Source organism: Haliaeetus leucocephalus, unplaced genomic scaffold, assembly GCF_000737465.1.
Source record: "Haliaeetus leucocephalus isolate CR32 unplaced genomic scaffold, Haliaeetus_leucocephalus-4.0 Scaffold1, whole genome shotgun sequence".
Taxonomy (NCBI): Eukaryota; Metazoa; Chordata; class Aves; order Accipitriformes; family Accipitridae; genus Haliaeetus; species Haliaeetus leucocephalus.
This window is the reverse complement of record NW_010972437.1, coordinates 13,460,799-13,482,687: the sequence shown is the minus strand read 5'-3', so window position 1 is coordinate 13,482,687 and position 21,889 is coordinate 13,460,799. Positions and strand designations below refer to the sequence as shown.

The window sequence follows — 21,889 nt, the reverse complement described above, 5'->3', positions numbered from 1 at the left end:
TACATTACTGATTCCTTTGTCTGATACCAGGGTAGGCTGAGATGAATTTATATTTCTCTCTAAGCCACATGTGAAGTCAGTGCAGAAGAGTATTGATAAAGCTTTTTATTTAGTGTAAATGTGGTTTTTTGTATGTTGTCATTCAGAGCTGGTTCACTGATGGCTTCCCTGCTCCAAGAGAAAGAGAGTAAGACAGTACTGGTTGCCTTGAGTTACATAAAATGTAATTTGTAGCCTGAGTCCCTGGACACATGAATAAGTTAATGGCTGGCAAGCTGTCCTAGTTTTAAAGTTGTGAGAACACAGTGCAGTCACTGACAGCAATTTTAATTCTGCCCTAACACTTGCTCTCTGATGAATCAGGATGAGACATCTTGAACATACCTCCTCTCCAACGCACAGCTTGCTCAGAACTTGCACTTCCAAAGGCAGAGTCTGGGCAATGACACCCAGCTGTTACAGTGTGGTTTGCTGTAGGTTTACGCCTTCAGCTTTGCCTTTTGGAGCTTCTGTATTAGGCTCTGGACTATTCACATTTCTTTGGTGTCCAGGCTGGATAAGCAACTTAATTATACACCCTTTTATGACTTTATTATGTACTTTTGTTCTGTGGCGTACTTGCACAGGCTGGCTCAGGCTGTAGTTCAGCAGCACAGGCTACTGTTGAAGCTCTAGTGAACAGTAGAGGCCACCTCCCTGGCCTCTGCGTCCTTGCCCTCCCACTTGCCTTGCCCTGTGCCAAACAGCTGGCTGTACAGTGGTTTCATAAGGCAGCACACTATACTTACGGGGCTTAAAGGTCACCCTGCATAAAAACATGGGATGCTTGTCAGTCAGATTTTCCTGTTGTGGGTCACAAGGTGGTCACATAAGCATGCTGGAGTACTGTTGCTTGTGGTTGTGTGGTGTATGCATGCATCTGAGTAACAGAAGGGAAACCAGGGAGACATGGGCAGTACTTGCATCCAATGTGAAAACTCAGCTTTTGGTGTGGCAGAGGGGAGAAGGGGGGGAACTTGCTGCAGCCACCTGGCCCCTTCTGATGTGGCTGGGTGGGAGGACATGGTGTGGTGGAGCACAGCATGGTGTGCCATACAGTGCTCTAAGTGCATCTCTTCCTGCTGCCAGCTCTATACGAGTGCTTAGATTAACACTGGCTGAGAGAATGCATGCTTTTCTGCTCAACAGCGGCTTCTGTGGCTGTGTTTACACCCTTTATCGAAGTCTTCCTATCATTATTTCTCAATTTTGAATAGTAAAATACTGGGTCTGGCTCTGTTCTTTTTGCCCTGCTATGCCACTGCATTCAGAAAGCTGAACTGTCTGGTGAAGGGGAAGGTGGGAGTAGACGTCTTGCAACTCTGTAGTATGCTGCTCAAGAGACTTACTCCAGTTAGTTTGAGACTGGTATGAAACAGACTGCAGAATTGGGCAAGGTTGGTGGTTTCCCTCGTGATTCCTTTCCTACCTTATCTGCCATGCTTACCTGTGAATCTGGTCTATGATCTGTTTCCTCTTTTTAAGCTGGGCCTCAGGACATCTCTGTGCCCAAACATGGGATTGGGGGAAATGAAAACATTGGTTGTCAGGAATCGCCAGCCCTCTTCCCATGCTGTTCTGCTGGAGCAGACAGGCAAAGATGTCCATGCTGCATCCTCAGACTGTGTTCACCATATCTTTAGACTGTGCTGTAAGCACTTTTCATTTTGTATCTTAGGAAATTCCCCTCTTCTGTCAAATTGGATTACTTAAAACTTTGAATTCCCTGCCCTTACTGCCTTCTGTGACACAGTTTTTAACACAATTAATAAATTTAAATTAACTCATGTGCTGGTCCTGCAAAGACACGATCACTTACCTTTATCATTGCACATTAAGCAAGGTTAGAATAAATTAACTAGGTTTCTATTCTCTTGCGGTTTCTGTGTGCTCATCGTTATTTTATGTTATGGAAATTAAATAATTCTTCTCTAAGTTCTAGTTAATGTGAACAGTAGTTCAAAATTACAGTCACAATATAACAATTAAAGACAACTAAAGGAAAACTGCAAAGACTGCAGTAGCTGCTGCTTTCTTATGTTCCACGCACCTTGAATTGTCTAGTTCTTAATTATGGAAGAGACTGACTGCCTTCTTCGGTCAGCCTCAGCTGAAGTTGAGTTGCCAAACACTGCAGATGAAGCATTGAAGTTGCCAAACACTGCAGACAGGTGGCCTGAAAGTGGAGGAACATGGAGACACAGCTGGGATGTTTTCAAAAGAGCCATAGGGAATATACAGCCAAGAAAGTAAGGGCTCAGTCTGGGATGCTACAGATTTCAAGACTACTTTTGATGTTTAGTAGATGGGATTCACAGGGCTTAAAAACTGACTTTTGATGGTTTGGGGAGGATCTTCTGTGAATTCCGCACAGGGTTTTCTCCCAGTTTATCTCTCTTGTTCTACTTGAGCCATTGGGCTGCTGCTTCTTTACCATTTGTTAGTGTGTTTGTCTGTGATACTGATCTCTCCTAAGTAGTAGATTTCAGGTATTGATATCTCTTGTTCTCTTGTCAAAAATATTTTATTGCTGCCAAAATTTGAGGGCTTTTTAAATTTCTTTTAAATGCAACTTTCCAATAATAAAACCATTCTTGTCCAAGTAGAATAGCAAATAGTGTAAAATAGTTACTATCTATTAATAGTGAAGGTTGCATTTACTTCTCAAATCTGTAATGTCAGTTCTTTATTTCATCTGTGATATTGGTTTTAAAAGCTGAGCAGAAGAAGGGGAAGACAGCAAAAACTTTCTCTTCCTCCATTTCACAACACATTCTGTTCTTTTCATTGCTTTTATCCTGTAGATTTGATGTTTGCTTCCTTTATATGCCTTAGTGGTTACTTGTGTGATTTTTGCCTTGTACTTTTTACCTTCTTATTGCTTTGTCTTTTCCTACAAAGTTCTCTTTTCTTTTTCTAAGATGTTAATTTTGTTACCAATCCAAACTGTGCTTTTGTTTGACCTGTTATGTGTTTGCAGTATGAAAGCAACATAAGCAATGTTTACCTAGGCTGTAATAACTTTATGAAATGCATTGCAAGCAAGTATTTATTCATGAAGACATACTGTCAGATTCAGAATAAACTCTCCATTCTTATGTGGATGCAAATTTTTGATTCTTCAGTAAATGCAGATATCCACCAAGTTCTACTCTTATTTTCATTTAAAAAAGAAAGACAAATGTGAACAAAATGCTAATTTAGAATGATACCCTTCTTATTCCCATTGCTGCTGTCTTCAAAGTTGTTAGCTGTTTTGCATATGTACCACTAGCAAATGGTGTTTGCCAAATTCACACTGAATCCATACAGATTTGGTCCAATAGGAGCTCCCCAGGGATACCTTTTGTAGCAGGTTGTTCTCTTCCACAGGAGGCTGCAAACTACACAGACTTAGTAGTCAAAACTATTTGGTATCTTTGCCTATTTCAGTCTCTACCAAAAGAAAGAGATTTGAGTATGACTTGTTCTCTACAAGTTGCTAGTCACAATCAACTTGTATCAAAATACCTGACTCACGGAAGGGTAGTGGTACTAAGGTTTTATTTTATACACGGCAATGAATGAATTGGCATGCAAGTCCTTAGTCCTCTCTCCTCCCTTGTATTTATGTTGTTACACAGTTTTATGTTACATTTCATTACCTTTCATTTTATAGGTACATTGACTCTGTGTGTCTGTTCATGGAGACACAGAGTTAGAGGAGAATTACCTTCCACATTGTTTAATATTTTTCCCTTACAGGCATTTAACTACATTGGTTTCTGCATTAGTAAGTTGTCCGATAATGTACTTTCATGCTCTTTAGAGAAAGCCGAACTGAGTGTTTTCTTCAGATGTAAATATTTTGTAAGCTGATGTGGCAGCTTGTCATATGCTGTTCTGATTATTTTTTTTTCCTCCTTCATGTTCTTTGCTGAGAGCTGAAAGCTGTAAACTAACCTGGGTCAAGATGATGCCTGCATAATACTGTATTTGTATGGCTGTCTATCAAAATGCTTTTGTGGAAAGATTTCCCCTGTACCTACATGGAAACAGATTTTTGATTGGCAGAATAGTTTTTGTGATATTTAGGCATAACATAATATGTATGTCCAGGACAGCAAAGCAGGCATCACTGGAGTATTGCTAGGCTCAAAAGAGGGAAGCGCTGGCCTGTGGCTGAACAGATGTTGGCAGTGGCCTCAGCAAGAACATGCACGCAGTGCTGGTGGAGGTGAGAAACTCGCTAGCTCCCCTAATGCTTTTCGGGATGATGCTATGGTAGTTGTTAGTGTAGCCATAGGCATATGGTAACTGGGGGGGGTTAACCCTGGCTGGACACCAGGTGCCCACCAAAGCTGTTCTATCACTCCCCCTCCTCAGCTGGACAGGGGAGAGAAAATATAACAAAGAGTTTGTGGGTCAAGATAAGGACAGGAGAGATCACTCACCAATTACCATCATGGGCAAAACAGACTCAAATTGGGGAAAATTAACTCAATTTATTACAAATCAACCAGAGTAAGGTAATGAGAAATAAACCCAAATCTCAGAACACCTTCCCTCCACCCCTCCCTTCTTCCTGGGCACAGCATCACTCCCGCATTCTCTACCTACCTGCACAGCGGCACAGGGGGATGGGGAATGGGGGTTATGGTCAGTTCATCGCATGTTGTCTCTGCCGCTTCATCCTCTACAGGGGCAGGCCTCATCACACTCTTCCCCTGCTCCAGCGTGGGGTCCCTCCCATGGGAGACAGTCCTCCACGAACTTCTCCAATGTGTGTCCTTCCCACGGACTGCAGTTCTTCATGAACTGCTCCAGCATGGGTCCTTTCCACGGTGTGCAGTCCTTCAGGAGCACACTGCTCCAGCGTGGGTCCCCCATGGGGTCATAAGTCCTGCCAGAAAACCTGCTCCGTGGGCTCCTCTCTCCACAGATCTGCAGGTCCTGCCAGGAGCCTGCTCCAGCGCGGGCTTCCCACGGGGCCACAGCCTCCTTCGGAAACCCGCCTGCTCCGGTGTGGGGTCCTCCCCGGGCTGCAGGTGGATATCTGCTCCACCGTGGACCTCCCTGGGCTGCAGGGGGACAGCCTGCCTCACCATGGTCTTCCCCACGGGCTGCAGGGGAATCTCTGCTCTGGCGCCTGGAGCACCTCCGCCCCCTCCTTCTTCACTGGCCTGGGGGTCTGCACAGTTGTTCCTCTCACATATTCTCACTCCTCTCTACCAGCTGCTGTTTCTGTCCCTCTGCAACTTTTTTTCCCTTCTTAAATATGTTATCTGAGAGGTGTTACCACTATTGCTGATGGGCTTGGCCTTGGCCGTCTTAGAGCCGGCTGGTATTGGCTTTATCGGACATAGGGGAAGCTTCCAGCAGCTTCTTACAGAAGCCACCCCTGTAACCCCCCCGCTACCAAAACCTTGCCACACAAACCCAATACATTTAACCCATTGTTCAATATAGCCTCTGTCTTCTTTGGTATCTCACCAGGGTGGGTATACACAGACTTGCTGTGGCAGAATACAGAACCCAGGCTACAATGGAGACCTTTCTGGTAACTTCATCTGTACGCTACACATTTTGCACTTCACATACATCCATGTAATTCCACTCATTCTGTTTTACTGATATCATAGTGTCACAGGCCCTTCTGTTTGTATTGACTGGTGACCAGCATTTGCTCTTTTGGGGATGTTTTGTTTTTCACTTCCCTGACGTTCAAGAAACTGGCAGATGAAAAAAACATGAGTATGGGAAAGTTAAATTTTGTCATGGATTTCTCTAGGGGAGTCAAGTAATGCATCAGCTTATGTAGTCCTGGTTACTTGCAGGTTAAATCTTCTAGGATCAGGCCCTGAAACAGGTTGAAATTGTGACTATCAGACAGGAAATAGTCAGTATAAGATGCTGCAGAATCTGTGCTTTGAAATATTTAATGCTATCCCTTATGGTTAGTTATTTAAATATTTTCGGACTAATGAGTATAGTTTGGTTAGATGGTGCTTGTTGGTAAATTTGGGTTTCTGGCTTCTTTAGTTTTATTCTTCCTGCTCTGATAACAGCACTTTTGCATGAAAAATAGTACAAAAATTTCCTGTCCCTGTTTCTTTGTAGTGTGCTTGGAATACTGAAGGATAATATATTAATTCTTTAAAAATAAAACACACACCAAAAACCAGCCTTCATTGTAATCAGCATCTTGTAGCGGTTTTTCTAAAGTTTCAGTGATGCAACAAACAATGACCGGGAGGTAGGGAAAGGGCAAGAACATAAATTACTAAGTAAATGTACTTCTTCAGGATGCAAAAGGGAAAATAAAATTAAGGACAAGGCGAGGTTTGAATGTACTGCTACAAACTTTGCTTATCCTCCTATCTCAAGTATGACAGCACTGCAACTCCTGCATAGAAGATGGTGAGGTTTATCATCTGAAATAGAAGTACAGAATGTGAAGAAACAGCAAACCAGCCTCAGAAGACTGATCTATAACCGTGTAATATCAAGAGAGTGTGTGTGGTTGCTGTGCACAAACTCGGTGTGTGCAGCACAGATTGAAGTATGCTACACAGCTGGGCAGTTTCTTCAGGGAAAAGGAGAAACAACCCTAACACCTAGCCTACTTCTGGAAAGATCAGTACCTGTAAGGGACCAGCATCTGCTTTAGCATGCCAAAAACCAATCTAAGGCAGATAACTTAATGCTACCGGAAAGTAACATTCAGCACGAGAAAAAAATGGAAACAGCTAATACAAGTTGGTCTAAGAAGATAATTACCTGTCACAAAAGTTGCCTTATGCATATATGTTGGCCATCATGGCTAGGACAGCATTGCTAGGTGAAAAGCAAATGCCATCTGGAAGATTTTAAGTTTTTGTTCCTCTAGAGCTGTAAAAGAGTGGGACAGCGAGTGGCTGTTGTGATATCCACAGGGGAGCTGAAAGACTGTGTTTGGAAACAGGTGACTTGTCAGATCACTAGTAAGAATGGAGACTAGAGGTCCAGGTTGGAAAGGCTTTGGGTCAGTTTTTCTCTCCAAAACTTGTCAGCTGTGTGCATTGAACATCACTAATGAGAAACCAGTTCTGTTGATCAGACCACAGGGGAGGGTGCATGGCAGTGACATCTGTTTTTTCTGTGTGCTCTTCCCATGAGCTTTCCAGATAGTAGTACCTCTTCATAGGGCAAAATTTGGCAATGCTCTGAGGTCTTATCAGAGCTTTATTTTATGTAGTCCTTGAAGCACTCAGAAGAGAACAGTTGTATAACCATAAAACAGAAGCTATGTAACCTAGAAGGAATTACCAAAACACCTATTGTATTATGCATCTTTTCTGATCTAATTATATAAACATGCTTTATTATTTATAAGACTGCATCACTTCAAAATTTAGTACTGTGTTTCCTTTCCTTTTTTCTGTACTACTAAATTTTGCTCTTAAGACTTTCAGAGCTGCATTTTGAGCATACAGATTTAGGACAGGACTGGTCTCAAGTGGCACTGCAACATTAAATATTAAATAACTGATTCAAACTGCAGCCAAGAGGAAAATCAGATGACAGTCAAATCTTAAGCCAGAAAATTGAAGAGGAAAGCAATAAAGATTCTCATTTTATCATACCTGCTGTTTTGCACATCTTAGTGAGCTGTGCATAACAGTCTCCTTCCTCAAATAACTTCTGCTTAACCATAGTGCAGGAGCTATTTACTATTTGCATGGTTGCTCCAGTCTAACTCAACAGCAGTAGCACGCCAAAAAGGGCAAGAAGATTTTGTATTTATTTACTTATTTAAATTAACATTCTTTATATCCACTTGCATCTGCCAGGCTTTGCAGAAATGCAGCAAATTATCGTTACAGAAATCTTGGGAGGCAGCAAATTCGAGCAGTGGGGCTACTGCTGTCAACCGTATTGTCACACTTGCAGCTTTGTATGAGACTAGTTATCAGGAATGAAGGTAAGTAAAGACTTAGTGGAGGGTACAGACTGAAGCAGAGCTGCACTTCTATTTGGTTTCTGAACCAATGAAAGGTATGCCATGGGGCTGTCATACGCACTAATCGTGCTTCTCATCTGCTCTGTGTTTGGGTTTTCAGTGTATAGGTCTGTCATGATCTACACACATACAGATGTAGGATTTAATAAAGCTCTTATTTTATTTTAAAAGAGCTTTATTACGTGAAGGAAGTTGTGAGATTGGAACTTAGAATAGAAATTCTTTAGAGGATCTCTGAAAATTTGCAAATGAAAACTTATGTCCATGTGTACCAGGCTGAATGCTGAGAGTGTGCCACCTTCACCCTGTCTTATTTTGAGTTCTGCTTGGAAAAGAGTTGGAACTCTGATTTTCCAAATACCTTAAAAAGCTAATGTCTCAAAAGAAGGTGGCAATTTGTTGCTTTACTCTTCTAGATAGTGACACAGGCTGTGAAGTATTAATAGTCATCCACCACGATTCCCTAACAATCCTGTGAGATAGCATTGCTCACTGCCAATGTGTGTTAGGGCTTTGATCAGGGAAGGCAAACCATCTAAAAAGATTGCTCAGAGTGAAACACAGTAACACCTGAATTATCATGTGCCTGATATAAAAGCACAGTTTTGTGCAACTTAACAACTGTAAGATTGAAGTCTTAATACTGTAAGATCAACACTTGTGGTACAATACAAAAGGTCTTAAGTTTGAATTTGTGAGACCATTAAATGTTTGAGGTGCTAGTAGTCCTCCCAGGCTTTGGATGGATTAAGTGTTATTTTTCTGTGCTCTGTCTTGTATTTTTACTATCTTTGTGGGGATTTTTTGTTGGTTTAGGGGACAAGAGCTGCTGTTTGTTTCTTGGTGTTTGTTTTTGTCTTTGCCCTAAAATGGGAGCTATAATAGGTTGGTAGACAATGTCACAAATACTAAGTTGATCCAAATGTTCAGAGTCCATTGGTTTGGGATCTCTCCTTAGACATAACCATCTAGGAGGAATGCATACCTCTGGCTATGTCAGGAACAGCATTAATTGGATTAAGTTGCCTTGAGTGAATCAAAGGTGAAGGCTCTGATACTGTGTTTGGGGAGCAGAAAAATGCAGTGTGAGGATAAAACATGGACTGCTTTAAGTCACAGTGGGCATGTGGGGAACTTAGCAATGCTTCCCATTGAAAAGAATTAAACATTCAGTATTGTTTAAACTTGGCCTCAGAAATGCTCCTTTGAGCACTCTCACAGTGAACATACTCTTCACAGCCACAGGAAATCATTGCAGCAAAAATAGTTTTCAGCCTCAGCTAACAATTGCAGTAGCTTAGCTATGTGCTTGCCCAGTTCAGTCAGATGGTGGGGATTAAAATGGAGAACAAGCTGCATGATGGCAGTTCAAGCCTTCTCGTCTCTAGAACCAAGGCCTGCATCTGTGGAGTTTGCGTTAGGCTCGGTTTAGCTTTCAGCCCAAAGCCCGAGCCTAGAAGTCTGTCAGCTGCTGCCAGGAGTTGACCAGAGGGTGACTGGGAACACCAAATCTGAAATTCTTCTGAAGTGAATTTCCATAGGAAAAACTTCAGGAGACTGCAGTTTCTCTGAAAATAGTTTTCAGAGCCGGAAAGCCAGTTTCTTTGCAGGCAATGTGGTGAGCTTATGGCTAGTTGCTAAATATGAGGGGGAGTTTAATGTCAACTGTTTCGAAGTGTGGCATTCTTACATTGCTGTTTGTGGCCCTGACTGTAGCAAATCAGTGGCAAAAGCATCTCTGTAAATAACAGCTACAATTCTGGAAGCAAAATAGCTGTTACATTTTTAACTTTGTGCGTTTATTATGTTTCATGTTTGCTTGTCAAAAGTCAGTTGGATAACTTTGGATCCTTGCCTGCCATTGCTGGGCAGCAGGCACTGGTTTGACATCGGAGCCGTAAGGGGTGTGCGCTTACAGTGGGGAGGGCTGTGCGCTGCCGGGGGTGTGCTGCTAAGCTGGGGGCTCTGCGGGAGTGCCTGTGTTCACAGCCCGGCTGGCCGGTCTTCCTGCAGAAGAAATAGAAGAAAGGGAAAACTGCAGGAGCAGAGAGGCCTTGTGCCTCTTCAGCCTTATTCTTGGGAGAAGTGGCCCTTTTCCTGGGAGAGCAGCCACGTCGAGCTTGCTCTGCTGGACAGCAGGTCTGTGGGGAGGATGGCATCTTTCTGACACACGGTGGGGTACACCAGATTAGTTGGCAGAGGCTCTCCAACTTTTCCATCTTCTTAGTGTTCTGTATCATGCTGAAGCATCTTTCAAATTTCCTTAGCAACTCAGAGTTAAAAGGGTTGAGAGCTTAAGAAACTGTCTCTCCTCTGGGTCAGGAATACACTTGCTTGTTGAACAAGAGCAGTCAGATCTGTTGCTGAACTCTTGAGGGGCTCTAGAGTATTCATTTTAAGACTACATTAGAAAATAATTCCTTTTTTTGTTACTGAAGAGTCACTTTTTAGCTTGACTCTTCACTGCAGTGTGTCATTTCTGTATTTGGAACACTGGCCTGGTAAGCACGAGCACAAGCTAAAGGATTTGCCAGAAGGGCCATATGTAAACAGGTCTGACATCCCTCATTCTGAGCTCGAGCAGACCACACACAAGCCTGGTTCAATCTGGAGGTCTTGTAGGCGTGTTAGTGCAGGACTAAAGTGAACCTCATAAACCCTATTGCGAGCAGACATCTGGGTTTGCTGGATTTAAATTAACCTAAAAAGTCTTTCAAGCAGCAGGCTTTGTGTGTATGTGGGTCATTCAAATTTTGTGTTTCTATACAACTAACTGGAGGAATGTTTCAAGTCTAAGGGCCAGAGCAAATTCTCACAAAGCAGAGCAGCTTCATCTGTCATCATCTTTCAGTTAAATGTGAATTGATGTGGCAGTTGCCCACAATGGAGTGCTTCACCTAGTGGCCTCCATTGTATTGCTTTAATAGGGCAGCAAGTATTGCTGGGGGGGAAAGGGGAACAAAAGAAACCTTAGTACAGATCTTGCCTTGCTTTTCTTAGTCTGTTGGGCTCTGCTACTGCTGCTAGCTAGAAGAGTTTTTACTTTCCCTGGTGCAGACAACCAGCTGTGACCCCAACAACAACTGTCCCCAGTGACCTGGTGATGTTCAGCATAAGCTGCTGATGCTTAAGGAGGACCTTGAACAGGATATCAGAAAGGGTACTAGGGAGGGTTTATGCCACTAGCCAGACATCTTCCCTTCCCTTGGGTCAGTACAGTGCTCAGGCTAAGGGCTTTTTCCAACCATGAGAGTTGGGACTATTACCTAGGACAAATTAAAGGCCTTTCTTAATCAGCTACCACTTTGTGAATTCAGTTGGGAATGAGACTTGATAACCTCACACTTAAGAAAGATGTTCTTCTCTTCTATGATGTCCTCTGCAGAGAGAAAGAACATTTTGCCTAAGTTCCCAAAATTCTAAGGTGCTTTGGACACTGGACTATACTGCGAGTGGATGTGATTCCTGCTCGTAACTGTTTCCCTCCACTTGCATCTCTTCATCAGGGGGCTGCAGTGAGACCCAAATAGAGGGATAAAGAAGTATATACTGTACATTGTGAATGATGGGTTTCGTTTTTAAAACAAGAAAACTTTGTGAGGAATTTATCATAAATGCTCACACTTAGGAGCAAAAGAAGGGCACTGGGAGTGCTCAGCAGTGAGATTGTTAGACAGTTTTTCCCTCCTAATATTTTTATTTTCAGGGACAACCTTCAAACTTTCACTAATGAGATATGTAACCTTGAAGTTACATGGCAGGTTTCCTAGCCGTAGGACCAGCCTAATGAGAAAATTGTTACCCAGATAAAACCTTCCTTCATATTGCAGTCCTTGCTGTTTCTTCCATGTGCATGATCTGAAGGTTTCTACCGGCACAACTAACGTTTTTCCTCCAAGTACTCTATTTTTGCAGTATCTTGAGGAAACTGCTGACACAAAAGCTGTGAGCCATGTTGCTAGTGTGACTGAAACCTTGAAGGGATTGATATTTGTATCATATCAATTAAATAAATTAATCTCTGCAGTGCTATGCAGACTACAGGAGAAGAAAGTTTCTGTTCAGCTGAAGTATCACACTTTAAATCTCATTGATGTTCTTACACTCTTCTGTACTCAACTCGTCAGAGGGTTATATATGTATGACACAACTGACTTTCTAAATACTTGTAAAAGTAGCTTTGAAGAGAAAGGTTTGGATTAACCTTCTTTTACGTAGGACGATTTTCAGTTTTGAAACCATTCCAGTAACGTCTGAACACACTTCAATGCCAATTAACTGTAAGCTAATAGTTTTGCCAGTGGAGAGGAAGTTGTAAGTGCTGTAAAATATGTAATTGAACATGAATCACGCTGCAGTATTGCTTCAAAGTAAGGAAGCTAAATCTCATCCTGCTATAAATGTTATGAATAGTACCTCACTGGTGTTTATGTCAAGCACGTTTGTGTAGTCATTCCAACCCTTGGAAAAAAAACCAGGAATTCGTCTTAAGAATTTACACTGCATGAGGTTTTGATTTTACTTCCTTATACTTCCATTGACTCTTCTTTCCTAAGCCAGTAATGGGTCCAAAAGATAGGAAGATATTCTGTATGTCTTCTTTTATTGAGGAAGGGAGAAAGATATAGAGGAGAGGATGATTTTGTATTAAATCTCCAGCTGGTTTCTCTCTTATTTTCTGTGGCATCTTGATCCTAGCTTCTAGTTTGCCTCTATCTGAAAAGAAAAACTAGATGCTCAGCAATTATTTCATGTGTACTTGGGAAAATGTAGAATAATCTTTACCAAGGAAACTCTTTGGAAGCGGATGTAAATTCTGGATATATATCTGTATTCAGCCTATCTGTCTGACACAAATGCACTCCCTAAAACCAAGACTGAAATGCTGGAATCTGCTAAGCGAAATTCCAGCTCATGGCGGATGATGCTTTTCATTACTAAAGACTGTATTTGATGTGCAGCACTCTAAAGTCACCTATTGAAAGCTTAATAAAATTTCTTAGTATCATTGTCCTGGTGTCTAATAACAAGTGAACTTCCCTGCAATAGGCATGCAAATTGTCCTCTGTCCTCCTTTGTCCTGCTAGTTTTCATGAAAACTTTTAAAAACTTAATTATCCTTGAAAATTTGTTTTTTCCTGTCATATTTAGGTGAAATTAGCCAGTATTTTCAGAGGGCTAATGGGAGGCCAGGAAAAGCAGGCAGATGAGCACAATGCTTAATAACAAATGTTGTAGAAAACCAGATGAAAATTTTGCTTCATCTTCTGTTAATGTGACCAGGGTGTGGTGGTTTGGCAGTGCTATAAGAAATCATGTGTTGATCTGTAAAGTGCGTAAACCTGGTATCCTAGAATTAATCTGTTGTACCTTTTGCAGGTGGAGATTTACATTTTACCTTTATATATTTACCTATGGAGTACGGTTCCTGAAAAAGGTAGGCACTTACTTTATTATGCTTTCATAGTACATCACAGATTTGTTTGAAATCTTGTATAGGTATAATATAAAGCACAGGCATAAAACTTATGTTCACAAAGAATAAAAATTAAAATTTAATTTGTATTCATAAAATGAGTTGCTACTGGCATTGGTAAGGAATATAAGTTCTTATCAATATTTAATGGAGTAGAAAAAAAATAAATTGGTATACCAACATGCCTAGTTCACTTTATTACTTTTCATTATAGGCATTAAGCTGGCTGTAATACTTACCAAATTATTCATCTCAATTTCTGCATCATCCTTGTTTAAATGCCTCTGGCAGAGGTTTTTTTTATTAACAAACAAAATCCATTAGTGTTCTATAAAATGCTATTTTTTGCCTGTTCTTTGTTTGATGTATTGTGGAGAGAAGTTTCCATGGAGTTTCCCATCAATGCTGCATTTCTGGTGATTTAAGCAGAGAAGGGTAATGATAGCTTCTAAACGCCCTGGCTTAGGTCTATTAACTCTGCCATACACGGTAATATGGATTTATGGTGCAAATTGTTTTTCCAGAGTGACTAGTTCTTAGAGCTTTTGTGCAAGTTGGGCCATATTTGTGTAATCCTGAGAGACAAAATTAGGGGAATGTGTGGTCTCAGTGCATTCGTGTAATCTTATCTTCTTTGTTTTGGACAAAAAATTGACACGAGAAAATGTGTTCTAAATGTTTCTGGTGCTTTGTAAGTAAAAGTAGCTATTAAAAAAAATCTTCATCCTTTTTTTGGTTGTAATTCTGGAGGCTGTCCAGGTGCCAGGCAACTTGGTGCCAGCAGGACTGATGATGTGCCTGTGTGGAGAGGGGACATCAGAGCTGTTCTAAGCTATTTAGCAGTAGTCAGACCCAGAGGAAGTGCGTGCACCAGTCCTCCAAACGGACCAGAGCAGCATGTAACGTGCAACCTCTCCCTGCCTCCTTGAACACTTATACTTTGTGTGTACTTTATCCATTAACATGCTGTATGGTCATGATCTGTTACTCAGTTTTCTGCCTTTGATTCTGTCCATGTCTGTGGTATGAAATATGAGAATAGTTTTAATAAGCAATTGTCACAACCTAAAAGGTTTCTTGGCCTGTGGGTGTGTAGAGATTGTGACCATGGGTTCATAGGATTCTGTAATACACAAGGACATGGAGGCTTTGTCCTCTGAATTTCTCTATTACAGATTACCACAAATACCACAAAAATCACCATTAGCAAGTATCACAAAATCACTACTAGAAAGCATAGCTATGATTAATAAAGCAAATCTGTCTCAGCACAAAGAAAGTGTCTGTTCTAGGAAAAACTCTGAATACCAGCATTTCTAAAGACTAAGGAGAATACAGTAAACGCATGCTTCATTAGAAGCCATTGTGAGCTGTTTCTAAAGGCTGAGGATGTCATCCTCCCAATTCAGTGTATCACTGCAGTTTGAGAAGAGCTGGCTGACATAGCATGGTTGTTTGAACAAGGTGTACCATTGCTTGCTTAACAAGGATCAGTTTTGTAATTTTGCTGTAATTTTAACTTTCAACATGTTTAATTTTTACAAAGAGAATTTGTTCATTATGTAATTGTGTATGTATTTTTAATTACTCAGTTTTGCACAGTGTTGTAATGAGTCTTGCAGCATTTTATGCTATTGTCATTATTCCAGTATGCTGCTTTTGTATACTCAGGTCTTTCACGTGGAAATGTTTGTAAATTAACAATTACGATCATGATTGTATTTATATTTACACCATCTCCCTAGTAACATTGTGTAACTAAAAGAAAGTACAGGCCTTTTGCTGTTCATCAAACAACAAAGACTTAGGGGGGAAATCTAGGTTTGCAAGAAATAAAATTCAGACCCCAAAATCGGGAGGGAGACACTTCTTTCAGAGCTTCGCTACAGTACTAAAGTGGATAATGCTTTTTAATTTGTCTTGGTTTTCTTAATAGAATAATTGTAAAGAAACACTTAATTGCTTCCTTAGGAAGCTAGTGAAAAAAGTTAAGCGTAATAAATTCTCTTAAAAATTTGGTAGAAAGGTCTTTCCTTCAAAAAGCTGTTTTGCCTGGAGAGAAAGTTCATGTCATAGTCAGCAGTGTCTTGCTGAGCTAATGCTATAGTAGAGATCTGCTTCCTTTCAAATAACAAGGTCTGCTTAAGACCATCCCTAAGATACCTAGTCTGGAAGACTGATAAGTGTGGTGAGCGACCCTAGATGCAGCAGCAGTCCCAACGGGTGCAGTTCCATCACAGCAACACATGCTGCTTTACTGGGAGAGGGTGAGAAAGAGTAAATGCTACAGACGTTCCTGTTCTGAAGAACGGAATATGCCACCAGCATAAGACCACATTGGAAATACTCATTTTGACTTTTAAAACCCAAACTAATGCTTAGTTAATACATAACTTTGGATACTTCAATAAAACATTTTGATACAATATGTCTTTCAAACATCCAAATATAATAAGAATACATTTTTAAAAGGGAAACTGCATTTTAGTCCTTTTCAAAGGAGCAGAATCATTCAAGGTTTGTCCATTTCTGGATAGTTACACCCTGATTTGAGAAAGCTGGTTTTGCCATCTTGAGTGGGAAGTGCTCATTAATTGGTCTTATGACTTTTACAAGGTACCCCCCTTAGAAAAGTGAACAGGCTCAATTGTACAAAAGGCTCTCCATAAAACACTATGCCCAATGCATTGTCTCTTTTATAGTTTCTTTGTTGGCTTTTGAATTGCCAGGCAACAAAACACTCTGACGTCTATATCATTGTCCTTCCCTCCCGACTTGACCTAGTCTTCTTGCAACATGCCACTCCTTTGCTTTGCTGCATATGTTGCTGACCTGATGGGGTTTTTGTTCACATTTGGCTCTCTTAAATGTTCCTTCCTTAGTTTGAGGGCAAAATTCATCTTTACCTACAACACTGGCGTGGAGCCCTTCAATTACTTAAGTACCACATTGAGCTAGTTTTGAGGTCCTTTGCTTTGTGCTGGCCCTTTGCCTGGAGGTGATTTTCATCTTTTGGATTCTTTCCGAAAACACCTTTCTCATAATGCCCACCGCATATGAATCATTGCTACTTTGTCTTCTACTGTCACCTTCCCTATTTGCTGCATAAAGCAGTATTACTGCATCAGTGCAGTATCAGCAGAAGGGTCTGTGTTTCCTTGTACATACCAAACTGCCTGAGGAAGATCTAACCAGGATACTCTGGCAAAACACTATTCTTGCAAAGAATGTCATTAGGTCTTTGGTGGCTTTGTAGAGCTGACAAGCTTATCTGGCTTTTTGGGAAGACGTGCCCAAGCTTAGTAAGCAGTATTAGCAGACTTATCAACTCTGGTTTAGTTCTGAAAGCGTGATACTGTCAGTGTGGCACACATGCTGGTGTTAGTTTATTTCTTAGAATGGTAGTAACTAACTGCATTAAAGTTTTACATTTGCCTCGTTAGAGCATCTCACAAGGAGAAAGAGGCCTGGGGTTTCAGCTTTGATTTTCACTTCCCTACAGAAGCACATGAAAGCTAATAAAGCTGTCATTCGGAGCAATCATAGCTCACTCTAAAATGCCATGGCAAGCTTGTCTTTGTTACTGTTCATGATGGCAGTTAATAGCTGATCTAGATAAAAAAAATTCTGCACCCACTAAAGCAACCTGTAAGTCTTTGTAGTAACAACTGCACATGATATGATATATCAATTCTTTTGCCATGCTATAATTGCTGAGTACATTGCTGGAGATTTAAAAGCGGTGTCTCTTTATCGAACTGTTCTCTTTGGTTTTGTCTTTTTCCAGTGACAGATGTTTGCTGTTAAGTCATAAATAAAGTAAAAAAAAAATCTTACTTGTGTTGAACAGTATTTTCAAAAAATCTCAATTCATAGGGAAAAAATGCCTGACATAAAGCTTTGTCTTCAGTTTGCTCTGTTGCAGCAGAACCTATCAACCTATGTGTTTTAAATAAGTTTTTGTCTTAGTGGTGTCTGCAGGATGCTTGGATTGGGCCATTTTGCTGAATAAAGTTCACCATGAGCTTAGGAAAATCCTTTAGGCTGGGAAGGCAGAGGATTGGCAGTAGGGTGTCCTGCATGTGGCTGTTTGTTGTAGGCCATGGTATCATGATCAGGCGCTGATATTGTACATGATGGTTTTTAGCAATTTAAAATGCACAAGAAGTTATGCTTCCACCCTCTCTTCCTCCCTCTATCCATATGGACATCTGCTTTCCACAGCCTCTAGGTCATACAACAGCTGCTTCACAGCACACTCCCCTGCCTCCTGCCAGCTCCACCGCTGAACTCTCAAGGCAGGAGACCTTCATGGAGTTTGCACTGGTCTTGTCCTCAGTGCCTCCTAACTCAAATGGGCGTATGTTGTCAACTTTGCCTTTGTTGTGATAACATGTCGCTCATGAAGTGACATTGTGTGAATGAACTTCTTTCCTGTAACGTGCACTGTTGACGGCATACGCCATGTCCAGCTGCTTTGATTGTTTCCCTTTTCATGGGCCTAAAGAAACAGTAAAAGTGCAACTTCTACCATTGGTGTCTGCCTTCTTCAGTCAAGAGGTGATTTTAACTGCAGGGTGCACCTGTGTGATTGGTATGTCATACAAATGTTTGCAATATCAAGGAAATACGACCCCTTCCAAGAGTTACAGTGAAGTGAGAGAATTAAGTCTTTGGTAAGAGAGTAGACAAGGCAAGGCAGTTGCTTTCTTACTCACAAATGGACAACATGTAAAGGAATAGCTCACAGCCTTCCAGATACTCAGCCAAACCATTGCATCACCTAGAAATTGTGTCTTAATATGTATGCATAAAAGACTAACAGACTTCAGTAAAATTTTTACGGAAGAATTATTAGTATTTAATTATCATATTAGACATTCCTCCCTTCCCCAGCTCCTGTGTGCCTTCAGCTGGGTTTTTTGTTGTTTGTTTGTTTTTTTTACTCCCCTTTGCATCAAAATAAGTAAATGAATATTACAGAGCTGCAAGGTTTAATTTTATTAGGGGTTTTGCTGTCATTGTCTGTAACTAGCGAAGTAATTAATGACATTTCAATGTCAAAGCATCTCAAAGATGAAATCATTTCCTTGGTCTCGGTTTCTTTTTAAAATGTTCCTTATAAATTTTTGCTTCTTCTTAAAGTCCTCTCTAACTTAACACTTTCAATTGTAGCTATCTTATTTATATTACCAAGTAGTGTAATAGTGGGGTGAGACTTTCTGCTTCCCAAAGAGTCTCTCATAGCTGAAGTGAAATGTATGTTTGTCTCTGTTCTTCCAAACCAGAACCTTCTATTTGATGAAAATGAACTGTTAACTTTCTAGGTAATGAGTATAAAGCAGATGTTGGGATATTGATGGGTTTGTTACTCCACTCCAGCAGCCCGTAGCATTGTGTGTTTTAGGACATGCCTGACTGTCAGGAGCACGCACTGCTCCAGGCTGAACTCCCATCTCCCACAGACTCAGTGGTGCAGGGTGCTCCGTCCTTCTTCTCAGCATGGTGGCTAATGCGCTGAGGGGGTGAAATAGGTCATCACAATTAGGATTTGAAGTCACCTCTGTCATTTCTGATAACTTTATGAGAAGAGGGGATTGATGTAAAAGTAGGTTAGAGTTCAAGCTAGTTTACTTTCTACCTCAAATATTACCATTTCCAAGGGTAGACTTGCTGAGGAACATTCTTCTATGCGAGGAAACAGACTGAGATGTCAACCTTCAAAGAGAACGTAAAGCTTGCTTTCATTATGCCCTGCCAACTCCATTACTCAACTGCTTTCCACAGCAGATTTGAATGATTTGGGGCTAGAGTGAGCGGCCCATAAAGTCCTTTAATGCAAAGCATTCACTTTCTACTTCTCATTGCCCCCATTCTTGGCAAATGCTAGATGTGACCATCCCATCTTAGTTTTCCAGCTTCTGAAACAGATGTTAGGTCAAGCCTCACTATGTATGGACCGAAGCCAGTCCTTTCAGATGAAGCACTGAAGCACTTAGGTGAAGCGAAGCCCAAATTAAAATAGCTTTGTATTTCTTTTAGAACACCAACAGACTCTCCCCTAAGTAAATGTTTACTTTTTTTTTTTTATTTGCCTATTTCACACTTTTCCTGTAATTTATACATATGAAACCAGAGTGTGGGGTTTGCTTTTAGTTTTACTTTTTTAACTCATTTCCATGGTTCTTGTTTTTAAATTAAGTGGTGGAAAAGGTGATTTTTTTTTGTTTCATGTGGTATTTAGATATCTACATACAAGATATAGAACATAAATATCTTAAACGTAGATCTTACAAGTTCTGTATTTACTCTTTTGTTAGCCTAACAGTAATCCAGAGTAAAGACAATGATAAGAAATTATCTAATGCAAATCTAGCATTCTTGTGTGGGTGGTACCAGAGCCCTAGTAGTGTTGGAAAGATTCTCATCTTCATGAATATATGATGAGATAGTGCTAGTTAGTGGCTTAGAAGACCTATGTCCAAGTTGATCTGTGATGTAATGACATTGACTCTTACACAGAGGTATTTGGCCTCAAATGCCATCATCACTATGAAGTATGATTATGAAAATATGATCTGGTCCTAGGTCTTCCTAGGAGTTGGCATAGTAACCTGCATGCCCAGAAGCATGTTGCTTTACCCGGGTAATAAATATACTACAGCATTCTTTGTATCTTTATAAATCCCTAAGATTTGAAGCATAAAAGATAACTATCCAATTATATTTCCACTCTGATCATGTATATGCAAATTCTTCCCCTTTCTGACTGCAGGTGAGATTTTTCAGCACTACTATTTGTTTCATTTGCATGTCAACAAAACAATTCCTTGCAGAGCACCACACCAGTATTGATGACAACAAGACATTAAGTTCCATTGACATTAAACCGACTGCATTGCTTTTCACTAATATAGGAGCAGGATAACATTTTTGTTTTCTTCAGTAATATTTGAAATTAAATCAATGGTGGCTTGGTTCATTAAGAGTTAATGGTCTGATTGTGATCCCATTAAATGGAAAAATTAGCATTAGCTTCACTGATAAAGAAACAGCGTGAGGAATTCAGGATTGGCTTGTTACTTGCTTGCTGATCCTTGGTGCTAAGCAGTATCTGTATAATGCTGTAGAATGAAAAACCTTTACAAACATCTGGAAGCAAAGCTTCCAGGTGACATATGGTGACTTTTCACATTCAGTTTCCTTCCTTTAATTGCCCATGAGAATTACAAACTCACAAAAGAGCACGAATTCCCTGCAGTAAGAGTCTTGTGAAGTCTATATTGAGACTTAGGAACCTGAAGTTGCACGTAGGTATCCTGCTGGGAAAAGGACCATCTGCCTGGATAAACAAATAACTTGACTTGCTCTTTTTCAAATTTAGTGTTGAAGTAAGGCTGATGATACAAGGATGCTGTGGCTATGTTTAAAAAAGGCCAGGTGCAACAAGCTTCTGTATGTATGCAGCTGACTGTCAGTTCTGCATCTCCCTTTTTAAGGAGTCAGCCCCTACAACAGAACTGTCTGCCATGTAATTGCAACTGCTAGTGGTGCAGATAGATTGCAAAACAACAGGAATGCCATACTGAAGTGTACATTTGACTGCAAAAACCTAGTCAAGTGACATAAACGTATGGAAGGCAGCTAGAAAAATAGCGGTGTAGTATGGAGGAAAAAAAACCACCAACAGGTATAGCTCCACTTCCACAGTTATGAAAGTTCCTTTTTCTTGAAACTATAGGATGTTTCAAAAGAAGAAAATGAAGTGCTTATCCTCATGTGTGCACTAACCGCTGAGCTAGCCAATTACTGTGTGACAGCAGGAGATGCTCTGTTAGTGACCTACAATTTCTATGCGCACTTAGAGAGAATGTGATGAGTTAACCCTGGCTGGACACCAGGTGCCCACCAAAGCTGTTCTATCACTCCCCCTCCTCAGCTGGACAGGGGAGAGAAAATATAACAAAGAGTTTGTGGGTCAAGATAAGGACAGGAGAGATCACTCACCAATTACCATCATGGGCAAAACAGACTCAAATTGGGGAAAATTAACTCAATTTATTACAAATCAACCAGAGTAAGGTAATGAGAAATAAACCCAAATCTCAGAACACCTTCCCTCCACCCCTCCCTTCTTCCTGGGCACAGCGTCACTCCCGCATTCTCTACCTACCTGCACAGCGGCACAGGGGGATGGGGAATGGGGGTTATGGTCAGTTCATCGCATGTTGTCTCTGCCGCTTCATCCTCTACAGGGGCAGGCCTCATCACACTCTTCCCCTGCTCCAGCGTGGGGTCCCTCCCATGGGAGACAGTCCTCCACGAACTTCTCCAATGTGTGTCCTTCCCACGGACTGCAGTTCTTCACGAACTGCTCCAGCATGGGTCCTTTC

The 21,889-nt window shown here is 40.9% G+C and overlaps 1 protein-coding gene across 1 annotated transcript in view; it reads left to right on the top strand.

The window, feature by feature from the left end:
• Positions 1-21,889, top strand: part of CERS6 (ceramide synthase 6) — a 130,037-nt gene that overhangs the window by 55,598 nt on the left and 52,550 nt on the right. Inside the window, exon 4 of the mRNA XM_010567268.1 lies at positions 13,400-13,457. Coding sequence (XP_010565570.1) covers positions 13,400-13,457 — 58 coding nt within the window. The remainder of the gene's footprint in view (positions 1-13,399; positions 13,458-21,889) is intronic.